At 44.7% G+C, this 18,185-nt stretch overlaps 1 protein-coding gene across 1 annotated transcript in view; it reads left to right on the top strand.

The window, feature by feature from the left end:
* The window catches only part of LRRC43 (leucine rich repeat containing 43), a 95,543-nt gene extending 83,603 nt beyond the window's left edge, over positions 1–11,940 (top strand). Inside the window, 2 exon segments of the mRNA XM_030218335.1 lie at positions 5,023–5,122; positions 11,807–11,940. Of these exon segments, the coding sequence (XP_030074195.1) occupies positions 5,023–5,122; positions 11,807–11,940 (234 nt within the window).
* Positions 11,941–18,185: the final 6,245 nt, after the last annotated feature.

The raw sequence follows: 18,185 nt of genomic DNA on the forward strand, positions 1-18,185 counted from the left end.
AACTGCGGACTAACTTGTCCAAGTCCTCAACAAACAACATACAGCCCCTAAAGGGAAACCTACTAAGTTTAGCCTTAGAAGCCGCATCCGCTTACCATCCTCCTAGCCAGAGAGACCTTCTAGCAGCTACCCCCCCCAAAGCCAAAGACTTTGCTAAAGCTCTCAGCAAATCATACAAGGCATCTGCCAAAAAGGCAGATCCCATCTCTATCATTGCTACTTCGGCGTCTATAGAAACAAATTATCCGAAGATCTATCAAGCACCTTCTCAGACCAATGAAAACAAGCTCTAGCTACTAAGGAACCACAAATGGCTGCTTCCACCGCTAAGGCAGAGACAAAGTCACTTTTCCACAATGCCTTCATATGGCGATTCTGAACATCTTTAAGCGCAGTGCTGCCACATCCATGGGTACTGTATTCCTTTTAGTCACTGCTGAGACTACTGCATCCACAACCGGGGGCTTCAGAAGAGATTTATCCGCATCAAGAACTAGATAGAGACAAACCATAGTTAGAGGGTCTAAAAGCAGAATCCGGCACATCCGGGTGCATAGGAAAGGTCTTACCTGGCTTGTAAATGCCCTTCAATAAGAGATCTACCTTGTGTCCCTCTACAGAGAGAATCTCCTCTTCCTTAAAATGTAAAGTAGTGGAAACCAAATAAATTAGCTCCTGCAAGTTCTCTTTGTGGAAAATTTTTATTTTATTTATTGCACTTGTATCCCACATTTTCCCACCTATTTGCAGGCTCAATGTGGATTACAAAGACCTGTTATGACATCACCATTTCAGGGTACAAAAGATACAATTGGTGTTACAAAGATATCAAGGATAGCAAGGCGATATAGTCAAGCAGTTATAACAGAAGACAGTCAGAATAAGGGAGGAGTGGTGGAGTGTTGTAGCTAATTATGGATTGTCATGGTAGGCTTTGTTGAAGAGAGAGGTTTTCAAAGATTTGCGAAAATTATTTCATTGATTGTTTTCAAATGCCTTGGTAGTGCATTCCATAGCTGCGTGCTCATGTAGGAGAAGCTGGACGCATGTGTTAATTTGTAATTTAATCCTTTGCAGCTGGGGAAGTGCAGATTAAGAAAAGTGTGGGCAGATCTTTTAGCGTTTCTGGGTGGAAGGTCCACAAGATCTAGCATGTATGACGGGGTGTCTCCGTAAATGATTTTATGAACAATTGTGCAAATCTTGAACGCGATACGTTCTTTAATTTCTGTCTGAGGGGTTTTGCACTTTCGTATTTTGTTTTTCCAAATATAAGTCTGGCTGCGGTATTTTGGTCAGTCTGAAGTTTCTTGATGATTTGTTCTTTACAGCCAGCGTAAAGTGCATTGCAGTAGTCCAGGTGACTCAGTACCATTGATTGTACCAGGTTTCGAAAAATGGCCCTTGGGAAGAAAGGCTTTACTCTCTTGAGTTTCCACATGGAGTGGAACATTTTCTTAGTTGTATTCTTCGCGTGGTCTTCAAGTGTAAGATTTAAATCAATGGTAACGCCAAGAATTTTCAAAATGTTTGAGATGGGAAGGGAAAAATTTGGGGTGGTTATGTTGGAGAATTTACTTGTGTTATGTTGTGAGGTGAGTATAAGACATTGTGTTTTTTCTGCGTTGAGTTTTAGCTGAAATGCGTCCGCCCAGGAGTGCAGGATTTGGAAGCTTTGGTTGATCTCGTTGGTGATTTCTTTTAGATCGCGTTTGAACGGGATGTAGATCGTGACATCATCTGCATATATGTATGGATTGAGGTTTTGATTGTCAAGTAGCTTGGCTAGGGGTATCATCATTAGGTTAAAGAGGGCGGATCCTTGAGGAACTCCACACTCAGGTATCCATGGGGCTGATGTCACCGCTTTAGTTGTTACTTGGTATGATCTTGTTGTCAGGAATCCTCTAAACCAGTTGAGAACATTACCTCCAACTCCAAAGTATTCCATGATGTGTAGTAATATTCCATGGTTGACCATGTCGAAGGCACTGGACATGTCAAATTGCAAAAGAAGTATGTTGTTGCCAGTTGCAATTGTTTGTTTAAATTTGTTCATTAGATTTACTAACACTGTTTCGATGCTGTAGTTCAATCGAAATCCTGATTGAGATTCATGCAGAACTGAGTGTTTATTTAGGTGGTTAGTGAGCTGTTTCGTCACTGCGCCTTCCATTAGTTTGGTTATCAGCGGGATTGATGCTACTGGTCGGTAGTTGGTAAGGTCATTTGTAGCTTTCTTTGTGTCTTTAGGTAAAGGAGTGAGTAGGATATTTCCTTTATCTTTTGGGAAGAGACCATTTTGTAGCATGTAGTTCAGGTGCCTCGTGAGGTCTGTTTTGAATTGTTGAGGGGCAGACCTTATAAGATTACTGGGGCAGATGTCTAATTTGCATTGCGATTTGGCGTATTTTTTAAGCAATTGGGAGATGCTATTGAACGGTAGTGTGTCAAAATTGGTCCAGGATCGGTCTGCTGGATATTCCCCAGGTATTGGGTCTAAACATTCGAGGAGGTTTACATAACCAGTTGTGTTGATGGGTATCATGAGCCATAGCTTTATGATTTTCTCTTTAAAGTAGTTCGCAAGGCTGTTTGCTGATGGAGTGTCTGTATTGCTAGAGGTAACCGGAGTGGTATTTAGTAGTTTGTTTACGAGTTGGAAGAGTTTGTGTGTGTCCTTGTAGCTCGGTCCGATTTTGGTTTTATAGTAGGATCTTTTAGTTTGTCTGATGGTATATTTGTATTTTCTTTGTAATTGCTTCCATTCGTTGAATGCAGAGTCGCCTTTTTTCTTAGTCCAGGCTCATTCTAATCTTCTGACTTGCGTTTTTAATTCTTTAAGTTCTTCATTAAACCATGGTATTGAGTTTTTTCTATGTGAGGTTGTGGTTTGCAGTGGTGCTATGTGGTCTAGTATGATTCTGCATCTGTTGTCTTATTCATGAAGAAATTGGGTTGAGTCTGTTGGTGTTGTCCATTCGTTGTTATAGAATTGTTGCCAAAATGTTGGTGGGTCTATTTTGCCTCTCGTGGTGTAGGTTAATCGTTCTTGTTTAAGTTGTGAAGTTTTTGTTCGCCAGTGAAGGTAGAGGTTAGCTTTGTAGTAGTCGGACCATGGTATGGTCTAACCACAGACGGATCCTCCCCCGGGAGAAGGGGCTCAGTACCTGAATCTACTTGACTAGAGTCCTCCACGAGAAAAATCCCGTTCCTCGAGAGAAGGCATCTCTTGGTCTGGATCAGAACCTAGGTCCATGTCCAGATACCAGGACTCCCTGGGTCTCTTAGCTGACACCAACTGCCCGTCTCCCAGAAGAAGAGGGGGAAGGATTTGTAAGAGAAAAGCCTTGTACATTTGAAGAACAAATTCTGGAGGAAAACCCCCTTCTGAACTTGCAGGGACAAGAGGAAGAGTCTGTCTGTGGCTGAGCTGATGGAACCGACAGAGAAACAGACCGCTCTGATAATGCAGAGGGAGAAGGCAAAATGGTGGCATTTCCCACCAAAGCTGGGGCTGTTAGCTTATCCTTCACCACAGACGAATCTTTGCCCCCCCCCCCCCCCCCGAGGCTATAGACTTCAAAACGAAAGGACAGAGACCTGCCTCCGAAGAGTTTTCCACAGCGGTGCAAAATTTACAACAGCCGCTAGCATCCAGCCCCCACCACTGACACACGGCACAGCATCGGACTTTCTCTGCCATACCAGCAAGAAACAGCGATGCAGCTTCTTTTTTTTTTAACTCCTCAGCGGTGGACCCGGGACAGAAGGAAAAACTGAGGCCAGCCGGAATGAAAGAAGCAAAGAAAGCTGCCTTGCCTACCTGCACTACAGCAGTGAGATTTTGTTTTGTTTTGGGTTTTTTTAAACATGGCTTCCTCTCCCTGACTTACAGCTCTTTCCTTGAAGAGACCGAGGGAAAATTCATCCAGAAGCAGCGTACTTCGCTGCAATAGGGAGGACTTGGGGGGAGGGACCCAGCCACCCAGGTGTGACACCTCTGAGGCTGACACTGATCCCCGTGGACCTCAGCCTGTAGAAACAGTTCTGAATACCCCAGATGCACAGAATAAGAAGAAACCTGCACTACCTATTTTTTTAACTAGCTGACAAGTGACAATACAGAGAAAGATATAGTAAAAAGTAGAGAGACTGGAGGGCTCACCACCTTCTACCTGCTGGAGACTGAGAATACTGGATCTTTCTCTGGCTGACAAGGGCTCTTATTGGTACTCCCTCTAGAGTCAGAATTCTCATTCTCCACCTGCTGGAAGGTGTGCACAACCTATCAGTCACATTCTGGGCTGGTCCAGAGGGACACTAAGGAAGCAAGAGGCTTGTCTGTGGGAAGAGTAGGTGTGTACATTACCACGCACTGTCCGATTAGCTTAGGAGTAGCACAGAAGCCCTTACCGCCACCCACAGTAATGGCCATGTGCTAATTTAGAAATTAGTGTGTGGTCATTACAAAAAAAAAAAAAAAAATATATATATATATATATGGAAAGATGGCCATTTTATCGCCATACTAAACATGGCCACAGTGCATGGAAAACCCATGTGTTGACAAGAGCGTCGGTCACTTTTTAGTACAGCTTTGTAAAAGGACCCCTTAACCTGCTATGTGTTAGCTGGCTCTGGAAACCTGGAAATTCAATGCTGATGTCCCAGTGTTGAATTTCTGGGTTTGGCACCAGTCAGCAAAACACTGATCACTGCCAGCTGAATATCAACCTCATAAAGTATGTTGTTCAAATGAGTGAAATGAACTCCTATTTTAATGCATTTTGAAATGTCTTTTTTAGACAGGAGAACGTACAAAACTCTGGATTTTTACAATGCACTATACATGAATCCCCTCCCCAGGAAAAAAATACTTTGGTTGGGATCCTCTTGAACCTTCTGACATACCCTGAAGATAAGGTGTGATTGAGACATCAAAGATAAAAGTTATTGGGGTAAAGCACGCACACTCCCCTTCTTTACACTGTATTAAAACCTTGTTCCTTTTTTCTTTAGGAAAGTAAAGTGAAAGGCAAAAAATCAAAACCTGAGAAAGGCAGTGCAAAACCTGAGAAAGGCAGTGCAAAACCTGTTAAATCACCATCATCTGCAAAAGGTAACATTTAGTTTCATGTTTCAGGATTAGATGGAGAATAAAGTGATGCCGCTCTATCAGTTTGTTCAAGTCTCTGCTTCTCCTTCCTAATAGTTAATGCCACAGGTGCCACGGCACCAGTGGTGTAGCAAGGGCGGGGCGGTGGGGGCGGTCCGCCCCGGGTGTCAATGGGTGGGGGGGTGCTACGTCCACCCCCCCCCCCCCCCGGCGCAGCGCCTCTCACTCCCCTCGACAGTCCCCACCTGCCTACCAGCTGAGCTCCAGCCGGCACCTCCAATCTGCAGCGCTGCTGACTTTAAATGAAGAAAACCATCTCGTCATTGGCCTTTCACTACTGAGTCCCGCCCTCTGATATAACTTCCTATTTCCTCGAGGGCGGGACTCAGTGAGTGAAGGGCCAACGACGAGATGGTTTTCTTCATTTAAAGTCAGCAGCGCTGCAGATTGGAGGTGCCGACCGGAGCTCAGCTGGTAGGCAGGTGGGGACTGTCGGGGGGAGTGAGAGGCGCTGCGCCGGGGGGGGGGGTTAGGGTCCACACCAGTGGGGGTGCCATTCCACGCCGGGGGGGGCGCCGTGTTGCACTGCACCCGGGGGGGGGGGGGTGCGCGCAGCAGCGATCCGCCCCGGGTGTCAGCCAAGCACGGAACGCCACTGCATGGCACCCCCAAAATGTTCCCTCCCAGTCTCCTCCATGAGGTGTTTATTTTCTTACCTTTCTGTCCTGGGGCCAGGGGCAGACTGCCAGTGATCTGGGTCCCCGGGCAGAAAGGGTCACAGGGCAATTGGGCCCCCACCTTTGTTTCCAGCACCCTGCTGCACACTATAGCCCTCCCCACAGACCTACCTTGAAGAGCCCTAGTGGCCTCTTCGGGGGGGGGGGGGGGCAGGAAAAAACCCTACTCTTTCCTGCCTGCTGCCACTGCTCTACCTGGCGCCAGCGCCGCTCCTTCTTAATGGTTTCCGAGACTTCCTGTGGCAGTCTCACAGGTCTTTTGAAGATGCAGCTGTGCCAGACAGAGTAGTGCTACCAAACACGAACCAGAGTCTATAAATATGGATACATCTCAAAAGGTATAAGCTTGATCACACAGCTGATTCAAACATCTTTTTGTATAAATATACTTTAATTAAAATTTTGGGGGGGATTCTCAGAGTATTAACTCACCCAAATTGAGACGTAGTGAATCAATTGTACAGTCTCTACAGGTAGTTGAGCATCTCAATCACTGAATCCCTCAGTGGTTTTTTATACATATGCGTAATCTTTGCTAAAACCACATAACAGTGCTCTAATCACATCTCAGTGAGTAACTCGAACAACGTGTCATAAAATATATAATCAAATGGTGTGAATCAAGCTAATACCTTAATGTTCCACTAGTCCTCAAAGGAAGACTAAAAATTGACCCGATCAGGGTCTTCTAACTCTATAATATATATGAAAGAAGGCACTTATCATTCTCTGTCATTTGCCTCTCCTTAGAGCTGTTAAAGCAGTGGCCGTTCTTATATCCAATATGTTCTCTGCTGAAAACGCCAGTCCATAACTTTGTCTTCAGTTCTGGATTTCAAGGCGTTATTTTACAATCCATGAGAACCAATCAATCGCTTCTCCCAACCGTATAATTTTAATCCATCATCAAGAGTCCGACTCTGCAGGGTTTCGTTCAATACTTCCTCAGAAACTCCAAAATGATTATTGCACTAGAAACAGAACGCCAAAAGTCTTGCCCTCTGACTTTGAATTTTGCTGTTCCGAAGAGGATTATATCCGTTCCCTGGCAGGAAATGACGTCACACATTAAGCTGAACTAAATAAAATGAATGAATTAGATCTAAACAGTCAGCAATCATATCACTGTATTCCATTCAATACACTCGTTAAGTCCATGTGGTATTAATGTATTAAGTTCAAAAATCCAATATTGTTCTTTTCGTGTAAGTATCCATGTCATGTCGCCTCCTCTCATAGAGCTGATCACCTGATCGATGACCAACCATTTTAATTGCGCAAATTGATGATTATATTCCACACAATGAGCAACTATAGGGGCTGTAAGAATTTGGTTATATACTCTACTCTTATGCTCTGTAAGTCGAGTCTTGAATTTTCTCATAGTACATCCCACATACCTTAATTGACAAGGACAAATTATGGCATAAATAACAAACTTGGAGTCACATGTAGTATGAGTTCTCTGATGATATTTCTTATTTGGTCTTGTTGGATGTTGCCATTCAGCACACTGTATAGTTTGATTGCAAAATTGACAGTGGCCAGATATTGAATGTCCTTTGTCTGCCGGGATGGAATTAGGGGGAGTTAACATCGTATGAACTAATGCATCCCTCAAATTTCTCCCTCTGCGGTACGCTATACAAGGACATTGATGACAGAGTAATGCAGCAGGCGGGAAAGAGTGGTGTTCTTTTGTTCCCCTGAAGAGGCCACTAGAACACCAGGGCCCCTCAAAGTAGGCCTGGGGAGGGGGAAAGAGGCGCACTGGGTGCCCTAGACTCTCTAGGACCTCAAGTGTGCTATAATCAGCAGTAGAGGTATTGTGACCAGACACTGCATGGCACTGAGCATCAGGGCACGATAAAGACTTGCAGGATTTCACTCCTTCCGTGCATGGCTCTGAGCATCAGGGCATGCTAAAGACTTGCAGGATTTCATTCCTTTTAAGCAGGAAATTTGGAAGAGGTGGAAACTGAGACCAGCCACAATGGCTCTTCTGTTATGTGGACTGTAGTGTCACTGTCCCAGGCTGAGGGAAGTAAGAAAATAAACACCTCCTGGGGAGAGACAAGTAGAATGAAAGAGCGAGATCCTGAAGACTATGTGGGGGGGTAGGGAGGAAGGAGAGAGATGCTGAAGGGGGAAAGCAAACATACTGCAGAGAGGAAGGGATGGAGAAGAGAGTTGCTGAAGAGGTGGGAAGGAGGGAAAGAGAGGTATGCTGGACAATGGGGTGGGGGGTTGAAAGTTTGGAAAGATAGAAATGCTGGTCCCCACTGGAGTTTGAGAGGTTGGGAAGGAGAGATGTTCTTGATGTCATGAAGGAGGGATATTGGATAATAGGGAAGGAAAGAGAAGGGGAGTTGGGATGGGTCAGATCTGAGTGGAGTTGGAGGCAGGGCTCACACACACACACACACAAGTCACTTAACCCTCCATTGCCCCAGGTGCATAACGTAGATTGTGAGCCCACTATGGACAGAAAAAGTACCTGCAAATAGTATATGTAAACTGCTTTGGTTGTACCCACCGAAAGGTGGTATATCAAATCTATGACCCCTTTTACCCTTTATGGGTCAATACTCAGCCACAGCAGTCAGCATTATTATAGCATTTGTGATGGCGCCTCTTCTACCAAAATGATGTGCCAGAATTGCTACCCTGCTCTTCTGTAAAGCTTTTCTGAACTATGTACTGCTTTGGTTTTACTGTGTGTTATTTTTCATTTTTATAATCAGCACTAGTGGAAAGGCCCAGCAGAAATGACTGAAGAAAGAGAGGCACTGGTGTGGAACTTGATGTAATTGGGATTGGTTCATTTGATGGCGAATGTATGTGAACTTTTCGGTGTCAGTTGCAATTGAGGTGTTTCTGGATGACTGTGCTGGAACTGTTATCTCAGTGCGTCAGCACATGTATCTGTGCTGGTGACAGAGACTATCAAGTGATGATGGATTAACAAATGTGGCAGATAAAGAGCAGCACGGCCCATCCAGGCTGTCTAGTAAAGTAGTTAAGAGTTATAAATGCTGTTTTGTGCAAGTTGTGCCCTGTACTGTCCAGGGCAGTAAATGCTGCTCTATGTATGTTCCTCTCTCTGAAAAGGCAAAGTCATTTATGTTTTGCTTGAGTGGAAATGCTCTGTAACAGTGCTTTAAATCAATCTCTTTGTGGCCATGACCCCATGATAGTGGCCAACTAAACTTGTGCGACACCCCCCCCCCCCCCCCCCCCCGGAGATGCCCAGGGCCTGGGCCTCTCTCTCTCCTGATGGGACCCAGGTGATTGCATCCCAATGGGAGCAGGAGAGAGAAAACTCTGGTGCCAGGCCCCCCTTGAAGGCTGGGGAGGACCCGGCGAAGCAGACACTGCAGGTTTTCCTCCAGCGCTGCTCTTCACTCTGCCAACTGCTTGCTAAGCAGCTGCCTTTACTCTCAGGCCGCTCATGTTCAGTTTTGAAACCAAGCATGCGCTGAGAGAAACAGCAGCAGGTAATCAGCAGTGTGAAGAGCAGCACTGGAGAAAGACCTCTTCCTGTCTCCCCCAACTGCCAAGCAGCATCACTGACTCTCTCCTCCCCTTATTAGTGGAGTGGAGGAGTAGTGTAATAGTTAGTACAGTGGCCTAAGAACCGGGTTTTATTCCCACTGCAGCTCCTTGGGACGCTGGACAAGTCTAAGTGCCCCAGATAAAAAATAAGTACAGGTATATAATACGTAGACTGCTTTGATTGTAACCACAGAATGGCAGTATATCGAATCCTATCCCCTTTCTTTTCTAGTCCAGCATATATATCTGTGGCAAGAGTATGTGGGCCTTACAGTATTCTGTAAGTCACATGCATGGAGCACACCCCTGCCCCACCCATGTGAACACTCCCTTGCATTTTCACTCTATCCCACTTCTGTGCGCCCTTATAGAAAAGTGCTTATTCGTTCGCTGCCACTTAAGCACACAAGTGCTAAACTTCTATCAATTCACGCGAGTGCCCAGTTATTGAACTGCCTTTTACTGGATTGAGCTGGGGTGGTCAGCAAGAATTTTCAATATAGTGCTGCTGACAATACATAGATAGGGCTCTCAATAGCTGCCACAGCTAATCTAGTCTAATTTAATCTGGAATTTATATTCCTCTGAATCCCATAAGGTACAAAGTGGATAACAACAATAAGTCCAGAAGTATTACACTGAAAGTATCAAATACATGAGCGTATCAAAGCACACTTTTTCTGAAATAGGAACGTTTTCAGCGATTGTCTAAAACGAAAAACAAGAATTTAAGCATCTAAGATCTGTTGGAAAAGAATTCCAGGATTTGAACAGCTTGAAACCCAAAAGAATTTTTCAAGATCCTAAAATAACTTATACCCTTTGGTAAGGGAAAATGAAGAACAAGCACTGAATGAAAGATTTAGCATTATTAGGATAAGATAATAGTCAGAGTACGTACTCAGGACCAACTCCTTCAAATAATTTAAAAATAATGAAGGTCAATTTAAACTAAACAAGGAGCCAGTGAAGTTGAGTCAGCAATGGAGTGACAACTATTGGATAAGTGCCTATGAAACTGGGACAAAGGATTTTTTTAAGCACAATTTTAAAGCAGATGCTAACTTTATTTTTAATGCAGTAGCAATCTTGACTTGCTTTTTAGCACCAAGCTAAAGTTTACTTTGGGGTTGATTTAGGATGGATTTTCCCCCCAGGCGCTAGGGCTAGATTCTATACATGGCGCCTGAAAATTCTGCACAGAAAAAAAAATTATAGCTAGGCATATTCTTTAAAGTACACCTAAATTGTATAGAATAGGCTTAAATTTCCATGTAGTATATAAAATACGTCGAGCACCGGTCCACCCGACTAAATTCTGTCATGGTCAATTACACCTACTAAAACCTGGTGTAAATCCAGATGCCTAAATTAGACGCGGAGCGGGTGTATTCTATAACACACAGATTTTAGAAGTGCCCATAACCACGCCCACTTTTCAACTATGCAACTTAGAATTTATGTGTGCCACATTACAGAATACGCTTAGACAGTACTGCAAGTAAATTCTAATTAATGTCAATTAGTGCTGATAATTGTTTAACATCAATTATCAGCGCTGATTAGCTTGTTAACTATGCACACTGTTATAGAAAGGGGAAAGGGAATGGGACTTAATATACCGCCTTCGATTTCCGCATGGGAATCTCGGCATGATATATAGAATCTGGGGGTATGCATCTTATTTCAGTGCATCCAAAGGTCAGTTAAAATCTAAAGTAAAAGTTAAAAAAAAATCTGTGCAAAAAATCTATTTTAGACTACTAGCACACTCTTGTTACATCAGTCCCAGGAAGGGAAGAAAATTTTACAAATGTTTTAAGACAGTGGAAGAGGATAAATTTTGTGGTTGCAGCATCAGCTCCAGCTGCAGAAGCCAGGGTTCACAGCCTACTAATACTTTTTTTTTTGTTACATTCGTACCCCGTGCTTTCCCACTCATGGCAGGCTCAATGCAGCTTACATGGGGCAATGGAGGGTTAAGTGACTTGCCCAGAGTCACAAGGAGCTGCCTGTGCCTGAAGTGGGAATCAAACTCTGCTCCTCAGGACCAAAGTCCACCACCCTAACCACTAGGCCACTCGTCCTTGGACAACTTACTTCACCATCCATTGCCTCAGGCACAAATAGACACCGAGCCCACTTGGGAAGGGAACTAACTTATGTACTGGAATGTGTAACTTGCCTTGAGCTCATATTTAGAAAAAGCAAGTAATAAATCTAAAATCCAATTCCTAATATTAGGCACTCACTGCTTTCCAAGGATTGGAAAAGTGTACAGTACCTGAACTAACAGCAAATTGACATCATATTTAATTAAAATTGTTAAAATTTCAAGGCTGATGTTTGACCAGCAAGATATTTACATTTTTGTTTGTTTGTTTTTGTTTTTCAGGAAAACGGAAAAGCAAAGAAACTATTGAACCAAAAGATGCTGAAGGCCAAGCAAGCGTTGATTCTGTTCCTTTAACAGCTGTATTCCAGGCGCAGCTGCTCCAGTGGATGTCAGTAACAGATACATTAAATTAATAGCAGTATTGCCATATCAACTATACAATGGAGAAATTAGGTCTTACCTGATTTTTTCCCATTACTCTTTTCACACTGTTCCAGAACCTGAGGGACAATTGTGTCAACCAGCAGGTGAAGACAGAGAACTGAAAACTAAGCAGAGATGTATCTCTCTTGACATCTAGGCCAGCTCCTCAGTAGCTCCTCAGTATTTATGTTGAAAAGCAATAAGAAAAAAAAACCTTAGAATATACACAACCACCTTAAACAACTCACTAACCTAACACACTAACCAGACGAGCAAACATGTGTGGACTTCTCTCATCTCTGGACAACTTGTAGAGAACAAGAGATATGAAGGAAGCACCATGCAAGGTGAGATTCATTATTTGACCCATTACATTGCACTGACTAAACACCTGAGAAACCTCGGGAATACTGGAAAGGACTAATGGAAAGAAAATTATCATGTAAGACCTAATTTCTCCTTCCATTATGAAGCTTCTCACTATTCCAGAACCTGTGGGATGTTTAAAAGCAATCCCTAGAATGGTTAGGATCCTGGCACTACACCCGAGGACTGAAGACCCTAAATTGGCTTCTGAGCACACTGCAACATCCAACCTGTAGTGCTTGACAAAGGTTTGTAGCATCAATCACAACGCTGTCTTGCAAATATCCACTGGAGATGGTAAAGTAGTCTCCACCCAGGATGTTGCTTTACGCCTCTCAGAATGAGCCCACAAGGCCTGAGGATCCTGCTTCCCCGCAAGCAAATAAGTTGACACAATAGTCTCCTTCAGCCATCTAGCAATTGTGAGCTTGGAAGCCATGATATCATGCTTCCGCTTACCAAAAAGCACAAACTTATTCATGACTTCCAGATATGTAATGAGGACGCTAAACACATCAAGAGGCTTCAAGGAAGAATACCGAGCCTCTTCTGAAGAAATGCTACGATGTGCGCAATCTGAGCAGAGAAAGGAGAAAGTCTGCGCTGAGAGCACCAGCCCTTAAACGTCCTCCACACCCTCGCATACGCCATGGATGTAGAGTATTTCTGAGCCTGAAACAAGGTAGCAATGACCAAATCACAATAATCTTTTCGTCTCAATCAGACCCTTTCAATGGCCAAGCTGTAAGACCAAAGGGGCATGGATCCTTCTTGAGTAGCAGACCTTACTTCATTAGGCTGTGTTCCTGCGGAAGACGGAGAGGATCCCCATCTAGCAGTTGAATCAGGTCTGCATACCACGGCCAATCTGGGGCTATGAGAATTATTCGACCCCGGTGCAATGCGATATTCTTCAACACACAGCCTACCATGGGACAAGGAGGGAAGACATACAGTAGATGTGTCTCCGGCCAGGGCTGCAATGGGGCATCTATCCCCATCAAGCCCGGTTCTTTCCGACGGCTGAAGAACTTAGGCAATTTGTTATTCCTTTTCATCACCATCAAGTCCAGATGTGGAGAACCCCACTGGTCCACTATCGGCTGAAAAGTTCCCATTCTCCTGGGTCTAAGGAGTGGCTGCTGAGAAAGTTCAACTCCACATTCAGTGATGTGAGATGCTCACAGAGAAGATTTTTCTCCACCCAACTCATAAGGGAGGCCACCTCCACCGCAATTGGATGGCTGCAGGTCCCACTTTGCTTGTTGATATAAGCCACTGCCACAACTCGGATCAGGGTCCCTGCCAGAAAGGGAACAAAGTCACATAAGGCATTCCACACTGCCCTGAGCTCCAAGCAATTTAATCAACCACAGACTCCTGTTTTGTCCAAGTGCCCTGTGCCAGAAGGTGCTTGTAATGACCTCCCCACCCATACTTCCTAGCGTCCACTGTCACCACCTCCCATTGTGTTATTGGAAATGGAGCGCCGACGGTCAAATTCCTGGGTGCCAACCACCACTGCATGCTCCATCTGTCAACCAGCATCCAAGGAAGATGAAGGTCATACTTGTTACACCGGAGACCAGCAACTGAGAACAGACTCCTGTAATGGCCGAATATCAGCCTTTGCCCATGGCATCATTTCCATCACCGACCTCAAAACCTGGACGCAGTCCCAGACCTTGGGCCTGCCTTAACTGAGAAGACGAATCTGGTGAACCAGCTTCAACCTCTTGCATTCTGTGAGGAAGATCCTCTCCATTGTTGTGTCAAATAGAATGCCCAGATACTCCAGCGTCTGCAATGGAGTTAGTTTGCTCTTCTCGAAATTGATCACCCAACCCAACAACTGCAGAAGATGGACAATTTTGTTTGTCGCTGCCATGCTGTCCAAATAGGATGATGCACGAATAAGCCAGTCATCATGATATAGGTGAACTCCAATTCCCTGGTGCTGAAGGAAGGCTGCCACCACCACCACAAACTTGGTAAACGGTACCGTGGCGAGATCGAAGGGCAAAGCCCTGAACTGGGAGCAACGGCCCAGCACTGCAAAACGTAGAAACCTCCAATATGGCAGCCATATGGGTATATGCAAGTATGCCTCCTTGAGGTCGAGGGCAGAGAGAAATTCTCCCACTTGAACTGAGGCTATGACTGCTCTTAGTGTTTCCAAGCGAAAGTTGGACACTTGGCAGCAGTTTAGACCTTTGAGATCTAAGACTGGATGAAAGGCATCTTCCTTCTTTGGGACAATGAAGTAGGCAATGAGACTTCAAGAAGAGAGGAGCGACTGGGTGGGAGAACTCCAACTTGTAACCTTCTGTAAAAATATCCGAACCCACTGGTCTGATGTGATTTTGGCCCACTCCTCCCAAAACTCCGGAAGACATCTTCCCACCAGAGAAAGAGAAGAGTGGACCAGCCTTGCATCATTGTGAAGCTCAGGAGTCATTGGGCACTCTAGCTGACTGGGAGGAGGACTTCCTGTCTACATGAAAGGAAGATGGCATGCCTGAAAGCAGGACTTCTGATCATACTGCCGATGACCAGGCCGGTACCGTCTGCTGTCTCAAAATTGAGAGCCCCCTGAAGATGGATGACCAAAGGCTTTCGGCTTATCCTCCAGCAACTGCTGTGACTTAGTTTCCCCTAGTTCTTTGACTAAGCTACTGAGATCTTCTCCATATAGCACTTACCTCGAAAGGGCAGTTTAATGATGCATCCACTACTCAATGTTGCAACCAGAGTTGCTGACGTGCCATGACAGCCAGTGACATACTGTGGGCCGTAACATGTCATAAGCAGCATCCACCAAGTAGGCCAACCACACTTGTAACTGGGTATTATGACACCAGTCTTGTGTTGCAGACTGCTGATGCCACTTCAGGCATACTCTTGCCACAAACAAACTGTACACTATCACTTGAAGGCCCAAAGAAGCCACTTCAAAGGCCTGTTAGCTTTATATGCTGTCATGAAGGGCAATGCCCCCTTCCAATGGCAAAGTGATCTTCTTAGTCACAGTCATAACAAGGGAGTTCACCCTGGGAAGCTGCAGTTTTTCTTTCTCCTCCAGAACTAACAGGCAGAGTTGAACCTTGGCTCTTCCCACTCTCAGCCCCCACATCCGATGAGACCAATACAACAGAACTGGTCTCACCAGATGCAGGGCAGAGTCTTGAATGTCTGGATGCATTGGGAAGGCATTAGAAGAACCTCTAAGCCCACTCATTATCGCTGAAGATGGAGCTCCTGACACTGAAGCAGAAGGGTCCTCAATGGAAAGCACTGGCAATGCCTCAAAAATAAGATTACCAAGCTCCTCTTCTTGAAACAACCTCAATATTTTCAGGGCATCTCTCTCCCAGAACAGCTCCTTCAATGATGGCTCCTCTAAATAGATTGAGGCCACATCAGATAAGGAGGGAGAAGCAGAAATAGACCTCCAGGAGTGGACAGATGAGGCTAAATGAGATCTCTTAGGAGCCAGAGAGGGCAGTGGGGTGAGAAACTGAAGCATCTTGCAGGAACTCTGACTGTCTCTGCTTCAGTAAATAGGCCTGGTATACGAGCAATATAAACTCTGGAGAAAACAAAGATCCCAATGCGGCTAAATGCTCTGTCAGGCCCTGAGGTTGTAAAACGGCAGTTGTGCACTGCACATGATCAAACAGAGGCTGTTCCTCACTGCCAGTGGGCCCCAATAAAATGGTGCTTGTTCCTGTAAGCTCCTGAATCAAACTGTGCACCGGCCCTGCCAGAGAGCCCAAAGTCCGTGGCATATTCAGATGCTGTGCCAAATCCGAAGATGTGCTGCAGCCGTTTCCCCCACATCCCACAGGATCCCCAGCTTACATGCACTCTAACGCCCTGATGCCGGCTGGTGGGTTCCACCGCAGGAAAACTACTTAACTGCCTTTGCGGTGGCTGGTGGGTTCCACCGCAGGAAAACTACTTAACTGCCTTTGTGGTGGTCTCCATTCACCACAACTGGCACAAACGCGGCACAGCACAGTCCCAAGCAGCGAGTCAGGATCCCACCCCTGCACCAAATGGAACTTGCAGCCCTCCAAGTGGTTCTAAGTCAAACTTTAGTCAAACTTACCACTTCTGGCTACTGCAGCCCAAGCTCAAAGTCTCCACAAGTCTTACCCCAGAAGATTGATACTGTCCCACATTCTCCAGTAAACCTCTTTCCTTCTCCTTTTTTTTTTATTTTTAAAGGTTGTTATGCTTGAAAAGGAGAGCCCCACAAGAAACAGGGGAGAAGTGAAAGGAGGGAAGAACTAAGTTTGCGGAGCACCAGAGACAGAGATCTGAAGACCTCCAGAAATGACTCTGCAGTCTCAAACCATCTGGAAAGCTGAACTGGGGACCAGTTGATCAACTGGACCAGCAGCAAATGACTCGGAGCCTGTGGCTGAAAAGTGACCATCCATCTGCTGGAGATAGAAAATACTGACCAGCTGGACTGGATGCCAAAAGAAATGCCTCAGCTCAGTTTTTAGTATCTCTACCTGCTGGTTTATGGACACAGCTATCCCACTGGTTCTGGAATAGTGGGAAGCTACATAATGGAAAGTCATATATGTAAAATAGTTAATCTAAAAATCTAACAAAACATTCCAAGTTGTGTCTTGAATTTGTATTCTTTGGTATAATATTTAGAGGGAATGCTGAAAACACTATTCTGTATCCCCAAGCAAGTTCTTACATACCAGGACTCTGCCCATCAGTTGTTTAAGATGCCTCTCAAAAGTCTAGTGGGCAGTCCAAGAATATAAGAACTTGCTCTAATGCCTTGTCAACCTTAGATGGGTATCAGCTTCACCATACGTCACACATCAGCTCTGGTGTTGGTGTATGTTCTGGTAGAGTACTGTGCAGGTGCATTCATGCACAGAAATGCTGAAATAGCCCTCAACCACAGAATGTCGCTGGTATCAAGATGTATATACTCAACAACTTCAAGTTGCCAGTGGAATCGCTCCTTCAAACATCTGTCATGATTAGCAATGTCTTTACTTTAGTGCAACCTGCTGTGCAAAAGCCTGATTATCATCATTCATCCTCCCACCACCTGCAATGTAAACTGAGGGAATTTATCCTAAAGCCTTGCTTGAAATCAGCTGGCTGTGCACTTAATTAAAGCAGAGTTTGGATAATCTGTGATTTCCATACTTGCCATGGGAGCTTTTGGGTGAATATATTCTGGTTGGGCTATGCATGCAGGGTCCTTATACACTCCAGACCATATACTGTCCTGGTAATCTTCATGCATTTTGATGCTAAAGCTAGAGTTTGGTTTCAGTCTGTCACCTATGAAATATGAAGATGACTTCCTAGTCATACATGAACAAACCCACAACCTTTAGATTCATGAAGCATCCACAAATATGAATAGCTGCTTTGTGTGTACATGTGATGTGGAGGCAAACTTTTTTTTATCTGTTGTAATAAGAAAGGAGTGAAATTCATTAGCGACAGATTTGGAGATGTTGCTTCAGGATAGATGGTCTGGTCTTGAAATTTCAGCTCATGAAGTGTATAGAAAACATGCTTCTGAATCCATTAGGTTGCCGAGATCGTTTCAGCTAATAATGGGCCTCAGAAATTCAAGTCAGATCACAAGGATGTCTACTTATTGATAGCGAATGTTAATAAAGTATTGCCACATAACCAGATTTTGTAGATTTTCACTGTCAATCAACGTAAGCTAAGACTGTCTGAGGTACACCACTGCTTCTTTTTGCAATCTCTCCTAGTCTAGTCTGAGAAACCCCATGTGCTAGCAGCCATTATATGAGGCATGTCTGGTGGATTCTAAAATACAGATAAAGGTAAAAAACAGAGGACACTTATT

The sequence above is a fragment of the Microcaecilia unicolor genome, chromosome 11 (assembly GCF_901765095.1).
Source record: "Microcaecilia unicolor chromosome 11, aMicUni1.1, whole genome shotgun sequence".
In the NCBI taxonomy this organism is placed as follows: Eukaryota; Metazoa; Chordata; class Amphibia; order Gymnophiona; family Siphonopidae; genus Microcaecilia; species Microcaecilia unicolor.